This window comes from Glossina fuscipes, unplaced genomic scaffold (assembly GCF_014805625.2).
Source record: "Glossina fuscipes isolate IAEA_lab_2018 unplaced genomic scaffold, Yale_Gfus_2 87, whole genome shotgun sequence".
In the NCBI taxonomy this organism is placed as follows: Eukaryota; Metazoa; Arthropoda; class Insecta; order Diptera; family Glossinidae; genus Glossina; species Glossina fuscipes.
This window is the reverse complement of record NW_023998441.1, coordinates 719,121-737,352: the sequence shown is the minus strand read 5'-3', so window position 1 is coordinate 737,352 and position 18,232 is coordinate 719,121. Positions and strand designations below refer to the sequence as shown.

The 18,232-nt window shown below is 35.4% G+C and overlaps 1 protein-coding gene across 1 annotated transcript in view; it reads right to left on the bottom strand.

Moving 5' to 3' along the window:
* LOC119638290 (DNA-directed RNA polymerase I subunit RPA1) overlaps positions 1-18,232 on the bottom strand; it is a 30,678-nt gene that overhangs the window by 9,120 nt on the left and 3,326 nt on the right. The window contains exons 8-14 of the mRNA XM_038035021.1: positions 16,921-17,076; positions 16,541-16,866; positions 16,193-16,478; positions 15,165-16,131; positions 14,903-15,101; positions 13,466-13,713; positions 2,603-2,769 (exon numbers count right to left, since the gene is read on the bottom strand). Coding sequence (XP_037890949.1) covers positions 2,603-2,769; positions 13,466-13,713; positions 14,903-15,101; positions 15,165-16,131; positions 16,193-16,478; positions 16,541-16,866; positions 16,921-17,076 — 2,349 coding nt within the window. The remainder of the gene's footprint in view (positions 1-2,602; positions 2,770-13,465; positions 13,714-14,902; positions 15,102-15,164; positions 16,132-16,192; positions 16,479-16,540; positions 16,867-16,920; positions 17,077-18,232) is intronic.

The following is an 18,232-nucleotide window of genomic DNA, read 5'->3' as shown; positions in this document are numbered from 1 at the left end:
TACAACAACGCAAATTACTGCTGCTGCTTACGTTACGTAAAAACGATGTCGCGCTTTCAAAGCACTTACATCCTTGGAGAAATCTTGTAGCCAAATCGAAAAAGAGGGACTTGTTGCAGTGTTTGCTGTTACAAAATTCCACAATATGTATGAAAAGTTAAACTTAAACTATTATTTATTAGCAATTTTTAGGAGACTCTGAAATCGCTACTCGAGCAAGTCGATTACAACGCTAATCTGCCAGGTTGGCGTACGATTTTAAAATAGAATTTACATCTGTAGTAAATTTCTTTGGATAGTAAACTACAATGACAATACAGCAAATAAAAGAGAAACGGGATATTAATAACAACCCTAAAAACGTAAAGCGATGGGGACTTTGAATGCTTCGTCAGCACTATTTCAATTTCTCATAAGGTTGGATACAATAAATCGCATTTATAAATTGTTAGTTGCTGGTCCTAATGTACAATAAACCTTTAACGGAAAAACGTACACTTTCTTTGTCGCCTTCGAAAAACAACGTGTAATAACTTAGTGATGTTTTTTTTTTTAACTGTGAAAACGAAAGCTTTAAATTACACGCCCTTATTAGAGTTCGTTGCAATGGTTTTGTTGCATAGTGTTGCAAGTTCATAATGAAGAAATTGAAGGTAAGCTTATGAGAGGAAGGGGATCTGCCGATTACACGAATGGACGAGCACACGTTTTGAAGGACGGACTGCAACCATGGAAATTGGAATGTACGAACGCTCGATTGATAACAAACATATTTATATATTTCAATTAGTGTTCTTATCTCTTTTCTCTCTTTACTTTATTTTGTGATTTTTATAATAATAATAATGATAATAACCGCCTACATTATGAAACCACCGGTTTTTAAAAAATGATTAAAGAAAGAGATTGTAAACAAAATGTAGTAAAAAGTCCATCGAATTTTGTAGTTTGTCCTTCCAAAAAATTTGCCTATACTCTGATCTCTGACGAAGATATCTTCTACCGCGCTTACATGATTATAAAAAAAAGCAAGTAAATGAATTATGTTCATAGGTAAGGACGAATCTTGTTTTCAACTTTCCCCATGTTTATACAAAGCGGAGAAACTCCGGTCTTTACTGCATTAATGGACAACTTAACCCAATTTTTTTCTTGTGAACAAAATGTTTTCAATGTACATTGTATTGCGAGCGCGTCCTTTGCCCGATGTGACCTATTTTCGACACCAACCTACGATCAACAGCTTACAATCTTTACGATCAAATATATGTTTAGCACAGGACACGCCCTTTTAGAACATCTCGATTTTCAAATGCCAATAAATGGGTTTCTTGGTCATTATTAAGAAATTGTAACAATACAAATTTGTGTATTTTGTGGGCGGTCCAAACAGTACCGGTACGAAAATAGAAAAATTGTGCGCGCACAGTTAGTGTTATAGAGCACCGAAATTCAATTTTTTTTTTTTCGACAAAGGTGGCGGGTATAAAAGATTTGGTTACCGGCGAATATAGTTTTCTTATTTGCTAAGTTTAACGCAGAATACGCAAATATTTGCTTTCCATTGAATAAGCAGACACTACATATAAGCTTGACAATGGCTTTTAAAAATCTTTTTATTTTACAAATGTTTCATAATTTTTCTAAAAAACGTGCCCGCCATGTGAATACTAATTGTTTACGAAAATCGTATATGCGATAAAATGACAATACACATGAACTACTTCAAAACCCTCTAAAATGCAATATATCACGGATTTTACTTACTCCACATTCTCTTTTAAACTTATTCTTGTTCTCTCTCAATAAGAGAAAGAGCATGTTGTACACGACAAGTAACGATTCCTTAATTTATAGTTTAAGACTTTATTTTAGCCATTGTAAGATGGGGATATACTCATTTTGTTTTTGTTATAATGTATGTAACCCCCAAGAGGAAGCCTTCAGAGATCCTATAAATTATAGATATTCTTGATCAGCGTAAAATTCTGGTTTGGCCGTGTCTGCCGTCTGTGTGTCTGTGTGGCGTTTGATGCTGGCATTCACAAAAATGAAGATATCAACTACAAATTTGGCGGAAATATTGGCAGATTTTGCACGCACATCGGTATTGGAAATGGGCCAACTTAGTCAGAGCAGAAACCCAAAATGGTGCATAAAATGAACGCGTCTTAACATAAATTTGTGTGTTTTTGCTCGTTACTCAGACAATTATTAAAGTTAGAAGGCTGAAATTTTCCACTTTTCCTTTTCGAAGCACTCTACCCTTTACGTTCAAAAATGAAAAAAAACGGCCTTGCCCACACAAAGTTACAAGTGATTAAATTTTTTTGACAAAGAAGCCCAGCATGCAAGGGGAAGAACGTTAGAACGAAATGTATTCGTGGCTTTCTTTGGAATGCTTTATAATTAATGAAATAAACAATGTCTAATTTCCGTACATAATTTCCGTTAACTGTAGAAGTATAATTATTTTGTAAATAAAGTTTTGCATTTAACAATGCATTGGACGGAGCCTAATTAAGTCGTATTAGGAAACAAAGAAACTCCTTGCGTAAGTTTTAAAAGATTGACAAGTTATTAAAATGCAAAAGTAACTTACTTTAAACGTTATCTTAGCCCATAAATACCGTTGTTTGTCGTAAGTATAGGTTTCCACCATATTGTTTTTTAGAATATTCTCCTCCATTACATCCTGCTCGCTTTCGATATGATGTTGTCCATTCTTCTGATTCGCATCAAAAAGATAACCGTCATTTCTTTCCTCATCTATATTAACAAGAAAAAAAATAACGTGAAGAAATATTTGACAATTTTTCTGCTATTTACTTAAATTCAATTGCATTATATACATGAAAATAAAAAGTATTTATTTAATTCAAGATTTAAATAACAGTTGTATAACAATTGTATAACAGTTTTTTTTTGTGCGTACGAAATGATGATTACATTTCTTCTTCATTTTCCTTCTTCTTTTCATCTTTTCATCATTTATGTCAATTTGCATTGAAATTTTCTACATTTTCCATTTGCGCAATTTCCGTTTCATTGTGGGAGAACACAAATTTTTTGCAAGATTTAAAAATTTTGCGTGCGTGTACGTTGACAATCAAAACAGTGATGTATTTTCGTATAAACACTTTAGTCCATTTTTGTAGTTACTCAATCAAAAAACGCTCGGCAACTCTGCATGAAATAAGACGCTTTCTTGCAGAAAATTCTTGAAAAATAAATTTTTTTTTCAACAAAAAAAGAAAAAATTCTCCTTTTTTTTTTGTTTCTGAAAACTCTTGAAGTAGTGAAAATATATATAGTGAAGTTGCGGCATTTAAACAAAATCAACAAAGGCTTCGACGTCCTTGTGCTTCTCCGCAAATTGCGCAGCACCACCTGCTGTCTTCAACCTCATCCTGACAAGACTCACTTCGTCAACTCACCTGTACATTGGACATCAAGTAGCGGCGATTCCTGTCAAATTCTTAAAACTGCTTTAACTTACAAGGCTTTGTTCTTCTCTGTCTCTGTCGGTTCCACCAAAAACGGCTGATTTCCATATCCCTTCTTTTCTCGGTAAGTCAGTTGATCCTTTTCTCTTGCCTTTAATCTAGCACGAAACCTAAAAGTCGCCCGCCCCTCAAGGGGGTGAGGCTCTCAAACATGTTATCAAACGATGATGATTTCGAAAATTTTGTTCGAATCACGCATAGCAAGGGTTCATTTAAAAGAAAAATCACAGCCCAGAACGAAGGTCTCAAAAAGATCATCTCTGATAAGAACAATTCATCTGTAAAAGACTTGACTGAGGATGTCAATATCACCTCCTTAAAGTCCCCGATCGCTCCCTCTAGGAATAGGCCTCCCAATAAAGACAGCTCTGTGAACAGTAACAATAATCGTAGTCCCATAAAAGGAAAGAGCTCTGACCCAACTAGTCCAAATCGTTATAGTGACGACACGACCGGTGAGTGCTACGTATTCATTGAAGTATGTAACAATAACCTAAAGAAACCTTTTCTATTTTTTTTCGAACACATCAAAGATCTCAAATTGGATGGTTTGATTAATATCAAAACCATCAGCAATGGCAAAGCCAAACTTGGTTTTGCCACTGCGGTTGATGCCAACAACTTTATAATAAACAATGATTTTGGTCCAAAGTCTTGCAAGGCCTACATCTTTTCACAGAAAAATTTGGGATCGTAAAAAACATTCCACCTTCAATTAAGGAAGAGGACTTTCTCAACTCAGCTACGTCTGATATTGAAATCATTTCTGTTACAAGAATCTTCAGAAGAGACCCTGCAGGCAGAGAAATGTTCATCCCAACAAACAGCCTAAAAATTGGTTTCAAGGGTAAACTAATTCCCAAGAGTATAAAATTCAACTATTGCAATATTCCAGTTGACTACTTCATTCCTTCCGTCAGGCTCTGCTATAATTGCGGCCGATTTGGTCACATCGCCAAATTCTGCAAAAGTAAGGAAAGCAGATGCCTGAACTGTGGCAAGTCACCGGCCTGTCCTACGGACTCATGCCTCTCAATCAAATGTCTAGGTTGCGGGTCGCTGGACGACAACGTAACATTTCAAGAGTGTCCAAAAAGAAAGAAAGAGGAAAATTTAAAAAAAATTTTAATCATCCAGAACTTATCTTTTAGAGAATACAAAGAGAAATTCTCTAACAACCCATACAATTTACTTGAAAACTATGACGTAAACTTCCCAGCAATGAAGGACAGCAATGCTCCTAACAATATCAGAGACCCTACTATTGATACAAATAATATTTTAATTAACAAAAACATCAATGCAGTTTTAAAAAATAAAACAAGTATTCCCAAGTCCTTGCATAGAATGTCTCTCAAGACGCCCTCGACCTACAGTAATAAGTCGCAGGAGCCAAAAAAACCTACCCCACCCCCTGAAAAGCATACTTTCATCAATTACCATAAATCCACTGAAATGGAGATAATTCTGGAAAAGATTTCCAGGATTCTCTCCATCTCTTCTCAAGAAGACATGCTTAAAACCATCCAAACAGAAATAAGTTCCCTTAAATCAAATTTGATCTTTTAAAACAAGGTACATCTGGGTCGGCCCTATCATGTTCTAACATTTCTTATGACGTCCTTCCTACAGTATAACATACAAAGCTTCAGGCGTAATGCCCATTCTCTTGATTTTTTCATAAATTCCAACCGAACTGATTTCGCCATCTTGAGTGAAATCTTTCTGTCCAATGAAAACATTTCCGATCTCAAAATCTCAAATTACAACTCCGCTTATAAATGTAGAAGTGACGGCTATGGGGGTGTTGCCATCCTTGCCAGAAAAGGCATATCCTTCAAACAAATCGCATTTAAATCGACTGCTGACATTGTCATTATCAAAACCTCTTGTCTAAAACCTAATATCGTCATTGCTGTTTGCTATTTCAAGCCCAACATCCCCATTCAATCTTTCCGGGATGACTTCAATCGTCTCTGTGATATGCTCAATAGTTTCCACAATGTCATAATTGCAGGAGATTTCAATGCAAGACACCCTTGCTTTGGTGACTCCGTGTCAAAAAATAAAGGCAAAGCCTTGCAAGAAATCATTAAAGCTAGTAACTTCTATTGTCTGAATGATAATTCACCAACCTATTTTCACTCTACGACCAACAATTGTGGTAGCGTGTTGGACCTTACTTTCACTAACGCAACCCATCTCACATTCAAACGGGAGGTTAAAAAAGAAATTTTCCTGGGAAACAGCCACCACCTTCCTATTCTCTTTAATGCCACCTCTATTACCTCGTACAAGATAAATGACTTTATCTCGAGGAAAAAACTCCTAAATAATCTTATTCACGTATGTCTTGAGCCACAGGTCGAATCTATCCAGTGCTCATTTCAACAAGAAATAATTAACGCCAAATCCGACATCCAAATCTCGAATTCCTACTCACCAAAACCTTGGTGGAACGAGCTGCTCACTTCACAATTCCGTAGATTACAGGCTGCTAAACAAAAATTTTCCAAATACCCCAATATTTCTAATTTTGAAGATTTCAAGTTATCACAAAAAGAATGGAAGAAATCGATTAGAAAAGCCAAAAGATGCCACCGAGCCCTCGTTATCGAAGAGCTATGCTCAAATAGCAATACAAAGCCATTGTAGAAATTTTTAAATGGTCATCGCACCACAAAAAAGAAATACAAAAACCCCATTTGGGATGATCTGAACAACAAATCCTACCTTGAATGGCTGAAAGCTCAAGTTCCCTCGACATGTGGTCTCCAAACCTCCTTACTTAACTCTCGGATGAAAAACATCTCTCCATTCTCCCTTGATGAACTCATGCACGTCCTTAAGTCGAAAAAGAAGTCCACAGCAGCAGGCCATGACGGAATCAAATATGAAATGATAAATGTCCTTCCCATGCCAAGCCTTCTAACCCTGCTATCTGCTATAAATGAGCGCTGGATGACCAACTCGTTTCCCACCGTTTGCGGTACAATTAAAATAATGCCCATTCCTAAACCCGGAAAAGATCTTGAAATATTCACTAACTTCAGACCCATATCCCTCTTGCCTGTTCTTCTAAAAATTACCAACCAAATGATTAATGAAAGACTAACAAAATTCCTGAATCACTCACACCTTCTCCCGTCAAGGTCCTTTGCTTACCAAAAAAATATCTCCACCGGTATGTGCCTTAATGAAGTCCTTTTCAAAATTGCAAATGAAAAAACAAATGGGAACCAGGTAGTCATGCTTTGCTTAGACATTAATAAAGCTTACGACTGTGTAAACTTAGCGAAACTGGACCAAATTCTATCTGATTTTAAAATCCCGACACAAAATAGGCATTGAGTTCTCAACTTTCTTTCCTCGAGAACTCTCGTATTAGATTCACATACAGTCGAAGTTTGTGGAGGCTTACCTCAAGGTAGCTGTCTCAGCCCAGTTCTCTTCAATTTATACACAGCCGGTTTACATCAATTACAGGACAATTCTACCCATTTATTTCAATATGCTGACGATTTCCTCATCATCTCTGCTGGAAAATCATTAATGGAAGCAGTCCGTAACCTCGACACTAAAGCCAATCTTTTTCACAAACTTTGTGCAGACTTAAATCTAACTTTCAACCCGGAAAAATCAAAAGTCATTCGCTTTGCTAAGGATCCCAAAAAAATTTTTTACATTACAATCAATGGTATAAAAATCAGTCCGTCTTCCTCTTTTAAATTTTTGGGCAGAATAATCAACTCAAGTTTAACCACGCATGAGCATTACAAGGATAGCCTCGAAAATTGCAACACAGGCTCAAATGTCATCAAACTTCTGACCAACATTCACACCACACTCCCACCTAGGAAAGCATTAAACGTTTACAAATCTATTGTTAGATCCAAAATTGAATATCCCTACTCTACATCGTGTAACGCTCCTGCGTATACATTAAAAAATACAAACCTTTCAACACTCAATCCTAAGACGTTGTACCGGTTTGTCCCCCTCAACACCAACATCAATTTTACATTCCATCTCTTATGAACTCCCCGTTGCTAAGAGAATTTATCTTGTAACTGCAAAAGAACTTTTCAAGGTAAAAATCTTCAGACCTGCCTTCTTTGACGAGGTCGCTTCCCGACACAATCATGTCATCAGTAGTTACTCTAACTGCTTCAAAAAATTCAGTAACATCTTCAATAAAGTTAACTCAGTACCCTCCTGGAATAATATTATTCATGATAAATGCGTAGTTGAATTAAACTTACTTAATTCAATCACCAACTCAAAAAAAAAATCGATCAGGGTCTTGTCTTCGAATCGCTTGTCTGCAAAAACTTCGTCGAAAATAACTTCAAAATATACGCAACGGATGGATCTATCAATTCGGACATCTCTAGTTTTTCAATTATTGAATACCCAAACTTACTTATAGGAAAATGCAAAGTTCTACTTTCATTGAACTTCTGGCCATCAGACAAGCAATCATCCACACATCTGAAATTAAGCTGAAAAAATTTGTAGTTTGCTCTGACAGCAAATCTGCTCTAATTTTAATCAAGAACAAAGACCCATTCAATAAGTATGTCTTCGATATCTACAACCTTTTAAAAGACCCAAGTATTGAAAAATGCCACATCATCTGGATCCCAGGTCACTGCGGTTTTAGTATCAATGAAAAAGCTGACTTCCATGCTCGTCAAGCTAGGTTCGATGGTACAGTTTTGTCCATAAACTACCCCCCCAGCGAAGCTTTTCTGCTAGTCAAAAAACTCATCATAAAAGAATGGAAAGATGAGTATCATGTTTTAGCTAGAGAAAAAAGTGACCGGATTTTCTACAAAATTTACCCTTTTTTGACACCCATGCTTCTACCTAAAGGAAAATTCACAACATGGGAATTTAAAGTTCTTCACCGTCTTATGAGTAATAACACCTACGACAAGGTCTATTTTAAAATGATCAAAGTCTCCTCCTCTGACATCTGTGAGGATTGCAATATTACTGAGTCTGCCGAGCACCTTATTTTTGAGTGCAGGAGGTTTAACATCCTTAGACAATCTTTCAGTATATTTAACCTGTATAACAATCTATATGAAATTTTTCGTGCTGGTAACTTTAGGCATTTGAAGCAACTGACTGCCTTTATCAAATCAGCTGAGTTTTCATTCTAATTTTACATTTAGTATTTCTATTACAATCACGAATCGCCTACACTTTTTCTTTTATCGGCATTATTAGCCGGATCTTGACAGTACAGTACCAAGTACGGTGATTTATGGATTGACAGCGGAACAGAGCCTCTCAATGCGAACACTCTGCCACATCAGTCTACCTATGCTTAAATTTTTTCATCAATCGCTCTCAACTTCGTTTCTGGATTATGGATCTAACATTAACTTAACTGGTCCAATCCATCTCTAAACAAACAAAAAAAAAATAAATAAATAAATAAACACTTTAGTCTATGCAATAGTTATTCATCATAGGAAAAACATCAGGAAACTATAATTAAATTAAATTGACAAAATTAAATTTTTTCCCCTTTTTTTGTTTCAAAAAGTCAATTTTAAAGAACTTTTTCACTTTATAAGTTTTGCACTTCTCCATTAACATTTATGTAAACAAACACTAACATGGATTTAAACACGTATCTGACAGTTAGCTTATGTTCTCGGTTGGTTTCGCATCGCCTATTCAGCATTTGTTGATGAGTATGGGTTTTTTGCAATCCACAACAACTGTTAAGTACACTTTAGAGTTAGTATTGGTTGTTGTAAGCGTCACATTGATAAGAGAAAACAGCTGTAAATTGAAATTAAAATAAATTCCTAGCAAAATCGCTTACTGGCAGTAGTTAAGCCAGAACAAAAGATTTAAAAAAAATTAACAAACAAAAACAAACTTTACTGAGCAACAACCAAAAAGGAAAAAATATTTGCATGAAGTATTGCTTAAAAGCATGGATTTAAATTTGGAAGATTTGCAACAAATATGTCGTGTCTGTCTACAAAAAGACGACGTAAATTTGTATGGTTGCAAAGTAAAATTAAGCGAAACCAGTCAGAAAGCCAGATCAGAGAATCACTTTCACAGAATTAATGGAAATATTAACAGTAAGACAAGCTTATTAAATATGTATATTAAACATACGTCTCATATATTAGGTTTTTGTAGACTGATCCTTTGGAACTAGACGCAAGAGTCCCTTCTACGTGTTTGGGGAATTTAAAGTTTTGTTAAGGTTTTTATAACAAATTAAGGAATGCGAATTGTTATTTGAAATACTTATACAAACCCTGTTTAAACAACATTATAAAATACATAGAAAACGAGCAAGAATAATTGCCTGAAGACGAATTAAGTTCCTTAACAATAGAAGATTTGAAAGAAGTGGTGTCCAGACATACTAAAAGAGGTGACCAGTAAGTCTAGCTCTTTGAAGACTACTAGAAGTTTTTTGATTTCACGGGACAATGTGGCCTTGGTAGCAAAATTTGTCCCTATCACTGTTAGAACTAAGTGACTAGAGAAACTAATAAACACTTCCATCTATAAGCATTGCACCTATGTAAATTTTGTACCCAAACGTTCAATATAAGTGCCGATCTCTTCAAATAAGGGAAGTACATAAAAAACGCAAATGCGCGATGTGATACAAAAGGCTTAGTACTCAGTGAAGTCCTACCAAACGAGGGCCTGGAAAAATGAAAATTATAGTAATAAAAATTTACCAATATCATCTCCAAAACTTTTTTCGGCAATAAAAATAATGTTAACAATAATTTTTGTTTTCGATGGTACAACAAATTTTCCAGTGATTTTCAAGAATAATTGCCTGTGGTCTATACTAGCACCTAAGTGAAGTCCATATCTCCCAAACTTATAGATATATGCAAAATTGTTGGTATTCTTCACCAAAGTGAGAAACCACTTTTTGGGGAGTAAAAAGTAGCCATTGCACATCGTTGATCATTCACTCATCGTTTCTGACAATATTTTTGCGACAACACTTTCACTACAAATATTTTATTATTTTTATTTTATTAATTAATGTATTTCATGCTCACTGAAATAAATCTACGGACAAATGCAGTGTATGGATAAGTAGGTATATGTATATACTAAGTATATACGCATATACACTTAAAAATAAGACAAAAAATATTCTTCTATTAATAGTTTAGTCGTTTGTTTGGTGGTCAGGAACCCAGTTGTTAGTTTTCGGATTTTGACAGCTATAATTTAATATAATGTTCTGCTTTTTCATTTACATATCAATGATAGCAACGAAAATGACACCAGAGTCTTACGCCATCGGGGCAAAGATGCTTATCAACTATCGGTATGGTCGTGACTGAAATTTGGCCTTTTAGATACGTGATTACCCCTTTCTTTTACGAAAACAAGCAAACAGTGTCTGCAGACGATAACGCAATCATTGCGTTCAATATTCAAATTATCTTAGTAACATCTTGGTATCAGCACATTTGATGCGCAAGTATTTATCTATTTAATAGTTCTGAATGCATGCAAGCCAACACTAGCTTCCATAAATCTGCAATTAAACCCATTCTCCAAACTAAAGCAAAGCGGCAGTTCGTTAATTATGCTTTACCAGTCAGCGAAATAAGTGTAAATTAAACGAGTCTTTCGTTAGGAGAATAACAATTAGGACAAGCGGACGACAAATTCATCCCGTCTAAAGGAAAAAATTTTGAGTTGCAGAGACTATTAGTCCATCACTCGTAGAATTATACCAAATTGCTTGACGGTGCCTAGGCTGTTCCTAGGGAAGAAGGCAGAATGTCAGAGACCAGTAGTCCATCACTCTATACTCCCTTTTGAAATATACTACACATTCCTTAATAAACACGATCAATCCTGTCGAAAAAGAAATTCTGGAGATGCAGGCTACTAATTCACTACTAAGGTTCTCCTGAACACTCTGTCACTCTGGATTCTGCTGAAAATAAACTTGCCTAATGAGTACGGCCTTCTTGGTATAGGGAACTCCGAAATACATCTGCGGAAGTCAACATTTACAATTTTACAAAACGATTAAGTCGAGTTGAACCAGGACAAATATTTGATCTACAAATCCATATGTCAATCGCTAACAAATAAAATGAGTCGCGATATCTGTGCTGTGCTGATTTCTTTTCATATTTTATTACGTCAATTATAAACTCAACCGCGATATTTCGCATTTATCTATTTATTGTACGTGCCTGCATTACCTCGCTGTAACATAGACAAATTTTCCGAAAAAAGGAGAATATATATGTATATATATATAAATATATATGTATATTGCCGGAAATCCAAACATTTGGCATCAGGTCTCAAGTAACAGGAAAAAGTACTTAAAAAGATCACAAATGCGAACAAACTTGGCAAGCTAAACAACTGCACTTTACCTGCCATCGATTATTGCCGAAACAAACCAAGTCATCCCGTTTGAAGAGCGGCGCGTTACAATAATGTTTATGTCTGAGTCATATGTCTTTGTCATTAATTTCTTTTTCGTGAAAAATAAATAATTCCATGCTCGCCAAGGACAATCTGCGGTCGAGCGACTGGTCAACCGTGTTAAGAAAACAAATAGCGTCACTGGAACAACTAATAAGCTAATTGTCGGAATATCACGAAAGTTTAATGTTGTGTTGACTAACACCGAAACAATAAAGACCACGTTTTACTGATTTAGTCCTGTTACTCTATCATGACACTCTTTTCACACAAGTGGGGTACTCTTATGAGCCCCATTCTTAAAACAGAAACAATTTATTCAAAGCTGCACAATATTTTAAACAACATACCCAATTTTTAACCGTTACGATTTCAATTCCAAATCTATTATTGACATATACCCGTACTACTCTTAAGTCCAACACTTTTACGCACAGACTGATATAGTACGTGTACATGCACACTTACGTCCAAGCTACAACAACAAAGATACATACTGTTAGACTACTTTGTATGTTCTTTACGCTATTACTACTATTACTACCAGCTTATTATTTCAACTGCTTTAACTTGTACCACATTCATATGCAGACGAGTTGGTAAGTTTCGCTCAAAAATCCGTGTAGCAGAAAGCCAAGAGTAACAAATAAAGGCTTTGAGAGGAAAGAACTGATGCAGCTCACCCTTTTTAACATCCAAAGGTAAAACTAAGATAGTACAAAACAAAAATTTCGAAGCTGGACTCATGAGATGATCTCGATGACCTATCGTAGTAAAGAAAGCGCTTACTGAATTTGCTTTATTCACAATGGAATTCGTAACCATCGTTATTTGCTAATGCTCAGGGTGCCCATCATACTTGCCTGCTTGTATTCCGGCCTGAAAGAGCAGAGTTCAGTTTCGGTATAATTGAAACATTCATGACAATCAGTCGAAAGAATGGGCCATACAGAACGCGATTACAGATCGAAGGATTTATTCAGGCAAATGAGTTGCGCACTGACCCGTGCTAGTTATTTTCTCGCACGCAAAATTTCTTGTCATTTTAAGACTACATCCCAACAAACAATGAAGTTAAAGTAAAAAGATATACGAGACTGCAATTATTTCGAATCAATTTCTTTAAGCTGGAAGTGTTATATCCCAGCTATAAAAAGCCAACATACGAGGTTAAAAGAGAAAAAATACGATTACTTGCAAAGGAAGTATGGAAAATGCTTTCCTTAATAAAGGAAATGCGATTTTTAGTAATTACTGCTTAGTTGCTGCACTTTCTCATCACCGTGATGATAACAAAGTGAGTGATGGATGCTTAGGAACGGACACTAACATATCACATTGCAGGAAATTTTATCATTTGAAACGAAAAAGGTCTAAATCATCTTATACATCTATATAAATTTAGGAAAATTAAAAGCTACTTGAGAACTATTAAAAACATTAGCAATTGTTGCACTAAATAATTTTATTTTTATGTAGCGATCGCTGCTTACCACCAGATTCATAAAGCTGTTCAGGTCGATCGGATTCATCATACTCATTTTCATCTAACTGGCGAGCTTTTAGTTTGAACGCTGTGGCATCCATTTCACCAGATTGCTCTTCATCTGAAAAACCAATGTTATTCGTTCCAGGTTCCCAAATATTTGAAAGATAATTCATTGCATCTTCAACAGTTTCATCATCTGCATGTCTAGTTTTGTTATCCTTGTCATCGGAATCTTTTTTAACAGCGTCGACTCTATGCAAAACAAAATTCAAAATATCGTTAAGTTTCAAGCACTGTTCAAAAATAAAAAACAATCAAGAAACAAAGTGCTAATCCTAAAAGATCCTTCTTTTAATTTTTCTTTCTTTCTTTCGTCTAAGAGCACATGCCGAACAAAGCCCTTGCTGAATATATTTACTTGTGTAACCCTTAAGATCAGTGCGCATGCCTGTAGAAAAACAGATAAGGCTGAATGCTGTTTGTTTGCTTTCTAAATTAATTTGCTCATGATTAATTTCGGGAGCACCTTCGGAAGATTGTGGCATCTTCATTTTGTCTAAAAGTTTGCTAGAAAAAGGAGTAATTATACTCATGATATGCATCAAATTCTGAGTCGACCTAACAGTGTCAGTCTGTGTAATATTTGTTGTAAATGTTCTCCTGGATGCAAAAATATCTGCTGCGTTTTAATAATGAGCGGACTTGTTCAATTGAAGACAATGGAGTCTTGGAGTTCAGAATTTACATAAAAATTTTCAAGGTTCTGTCTTGTTTACCTTATGAGTGACATACAGAAAAAAAATGATAAAAATCAAAAATTGATCACTTATAAAATTTGTGTTAGTGTAAACTATCTTGTGTGGCAAGTGATTAATAATTAGAAAAAAACCGCAAAACCGTTTGATCACTTATAATATATAATATACATCTTTGAAGCCGTGGGCGATCTTTAATAGTAGGGCTCCCTATAAAATATATATAGAAAATTTCAGTCTTCTGATCTTTATAATTTATGAGCAATGAGGATGAGACTACAAATTTTTGGTTAGACAGACGGAGGTGGTTTCAGTTCACGCGTCACGGTAGACCTATCCATTGATAGATTCCGCCCATTTTCTATATCAAACTGCATGTAAGAGCTTCCAATATTTCTGCCAACTTGTAGTAGATTTTGCGCGTGAGTATCAACGACACGTATTCATACAGATTTGGGCGAACAGACATCGCTAGATCGATTCAGAATTTGAAGCTGATGAAGCTGATACTTTATAGGGTGCCTAAAGTTTTCTTTTGCGTTTTGCAAGATTATGATAAAATAAGAATACCGCCTTCCCTCGGTCTTGGGTATAGAATGCACATACAAATTTCTACTCAAAATGTTGCCGTGAGTTCAAAAATAATATTCCTTACAATACCGTTCTTTGCAATTTTGTGTACTTACAAAGAGGCTTTAAATTTCGTTGATTTGATTATTGCTCTGAAGAGCATGGGAAGAAAACTTTCATTAATAAATTTCAAGATTTGCTTTGGTTCAACACAAAGACCGTCATTACAATTTTTATGTGGCAAAAGTTGAAACATCAGTTCATATTTTCGGAAACGTTCTGGTTTCAAGATGAAATGCGTTTTGATCTGGACATCTGCAAAGTTAAAAAGTCATTTGAATACGCTGACAAAAGTGATGTTAAAACTGCCACACTTACACTGTAAAACATCAGCTAATTTAATTTTATGTAAAGAAATGCGCAAATTTTCCGCAGACTTTTCTTGTCCACATTTAATTGGTATGTCCATTGAAGGTGTTTTGATATTTTTTGTTGCCATCATTAAAATTTCACGTAAGCGGGGTATTCCAAGAGTTACATTCATTTCCCCGCGACCAGCAAAATGAAACGTGTTTAATGTCATTTGGGTAGATGGTTCACCAACTGATTGTGCGGCAAGCAATCCTACAGGTTCTCCTGGATTTGCCAAAGACTCCATATTCTTAATACATATAATTTCATTTATGATCCCTTTACGATCAGGATTTTTTTCACTAAATTCCCTAAATAAGCCCTCCAGTTTTTCCGAAACAGCACTATAATACAGATCTTGCCGATATAAATTATTCGTAGGATCGGGCCGGCGAACATATTTTCGTTTGTATAGCTCTTTAATTGCACTTATGTTGCTGTCTGCGTCGTTCCATAATTTAATTATAGCTTCATCCAAGCGACGTCTGCCAGTTTTTGGATTTACTTCTTTACCGTTATCAGTTTCTAGCTCATATCTCAATTCAGCAGAAAATTTTGTAAAAGCAGATAAATTTTTAACATGAACTGTTAGAGGTATTCCAGATATTTTATCCCATTTTTTCAACCATGACTGGTGTGTTTTATTGTGATGCTGTATTTTATTAATAGAATCCTCATCTTTAAGATTGATTACTTCTTTAGCTTGCAATACCGCTCCGGCATTTGCAAATAAAAATTGTAGTCCAACCTTACTATTGATGAACTTTGATTTTAAGATATCTAAGCCGTCTTCTCCATAGAGGTATTGTATGACGGTGTTGTCGCTATCCCGCACCGTTAAATCATAATGGACATTCAATCCTTCTAAGTGTTTTATAAGACATCTTTGAAGGTAACCCGAACGTGAAGTTTTTACAGCCGTGTCGATTAGACCCTAAAGAACACAACGTACATTTTCAACATTTCATTTATTGAAAATATTATAAGAAGCTTACTTCTCGGCCTGCCATACAATGAAAGAAGAAATCTTGTGGCTGTATACCGGTCATAAACCGGCCGTCGACAAAGCCTCCAGATTTTGGAGAAGTTTCGAAAACAGCAAAACTTGGTAACGATTTGCCAGATATCATCGAAGGAGGTCGTTTCCCTTCTAATTCGATTTGACCCAATAAGCAAGAAATTTGCATTGTGTTTACCATGGATCCTTTAGCTCCAGACAAAACCATTACTTGGAGGTTGTTATCGGGAAATTTTGTTAGTAGTCCGTTTGGCAGACAAGTTCTAAAATATATACACAAATATTTCCGAACTAAACATCCTTAATTCGATCAAAATCTACTTACTTATTTATATCATTGGAATAATTATCTAATAGTCCTTTGTATTTCCGATCGATCACGACACGGAACTTAGAATCTTTCAAAATGGCTTCTTCCATTTTTTGCGAAAGAACATCGTGAGGAGGCACATCTTTCAAATCTAAAGCCTTCGTTAGCGCTTTATTACCAATAAATCGGCTTTCTTGAATAATTTCACGTCTTAAATTATCAGCTTCATTAGTTACCAATATATCTTTAACTCCCAAAGAAAATCCTTCGCGTTGCAGAAAAGCTGTTAATAATTTGGCCAAAGCAGTAAGAACCTTTGTTGAAATCCTGCCACCATACAGCTGTAAACATACATTTAATAATCCAAATAAATCCGCATTAATATAGTAGCAGACCTCAAACATGCAATGAATTAGGCCAAAAGAAGTAGCTCCATACTGCTGTTTATCGAACACGCCAATTAAAAGTTCACCATTGCGTATTATAACTTCGCTTTCAGACATCAAGTCACCGGGTGTTAAAGTTTTGCCGGTGAATTTCGACTTCCAGTGCTAAAAATTATTTATATGAATTTTTAGCTTGTGTCAATTTCCATTCGAAGATGAGCATATTTTTTTATTCTAACATTAGGAGTCAGAGCCTCATTAGTTTTTCCTAATTCTAATCAAAAGATGAAAGGCTTTTATTTACGTATATAGTTATGTGTGTTGTGTCCTGAAACACATTGTTTACACTACAATAAGACAAATTATTTACATTAGGTGTTTGCAAAAATAGAAGCGACTTCTACAGATATAAATAATAAATAAATGGAAAATATCAGTGTACAAATGTATGAAAATATTGATTTGTTCAGCGTACGCCGATGCTAATCATGGAGCACTAAAAATTCTTCTTCTTCCAAATACACTACTTTTGCTGTTTATTTGAAAACATCTGCTACCGAAGCCCACCAAACACGTTCAAAGGCTTATGGTAATGCTGCTCCATCAAATCCCAATTGTCTGGCGAATTGTCTGAAAATGACATTTTTGGCCACTTGTCCCAATTGTTGTCCAGGATACACTTCTGCCGCACCCAGCGAATTTATCAGACAAAGCGCCTCCTGATTACGACTTGTTCAGATTGGTGCAGATTGACTGACTGGCGCACGTATCTTTAAAGTTGGAGAAGTGCGAAAGTGGATCGCTGCCGAAATAAGTTCTGTCGGCATGATATTGCCATCTTATCAAAAATATTGTAAAATGTTATAGCAAATGTTGGTAGCTATTTTGATTAATATATATTGCGCTAATTTTCCGCAAACAATGCCTTTTTCAAATCAAAAAGTGAGCAGCATTTTTGCAAACACCTAATAAGCATATAATTTAAGTATTGAAAATCATTATCTCTTGTGAAATGAATAATAGTTCCACTAAGAAGATTTAATAACCGCAAGAGAAAATATTTCCAATTATACGGATCTGATTTTATGAAACGCAACTTCAAACTTATTAAGATTTCAGCTGGGTCTGCGAAGTATTTTTACGTTTTAGATTAATATATCTTGTAGGCTGCAAACTTACGGTTTTTTATTTCCGACGCAGTTATACTACTACTCACATTATTTTTTCAATACAAATTTTAAAAGGTCTGCATTGATTTTCGGATCAACTGCCGCAACCAATTTTTTTTACATAGTCTGGACGTGGTTCTGACCGTCGACTA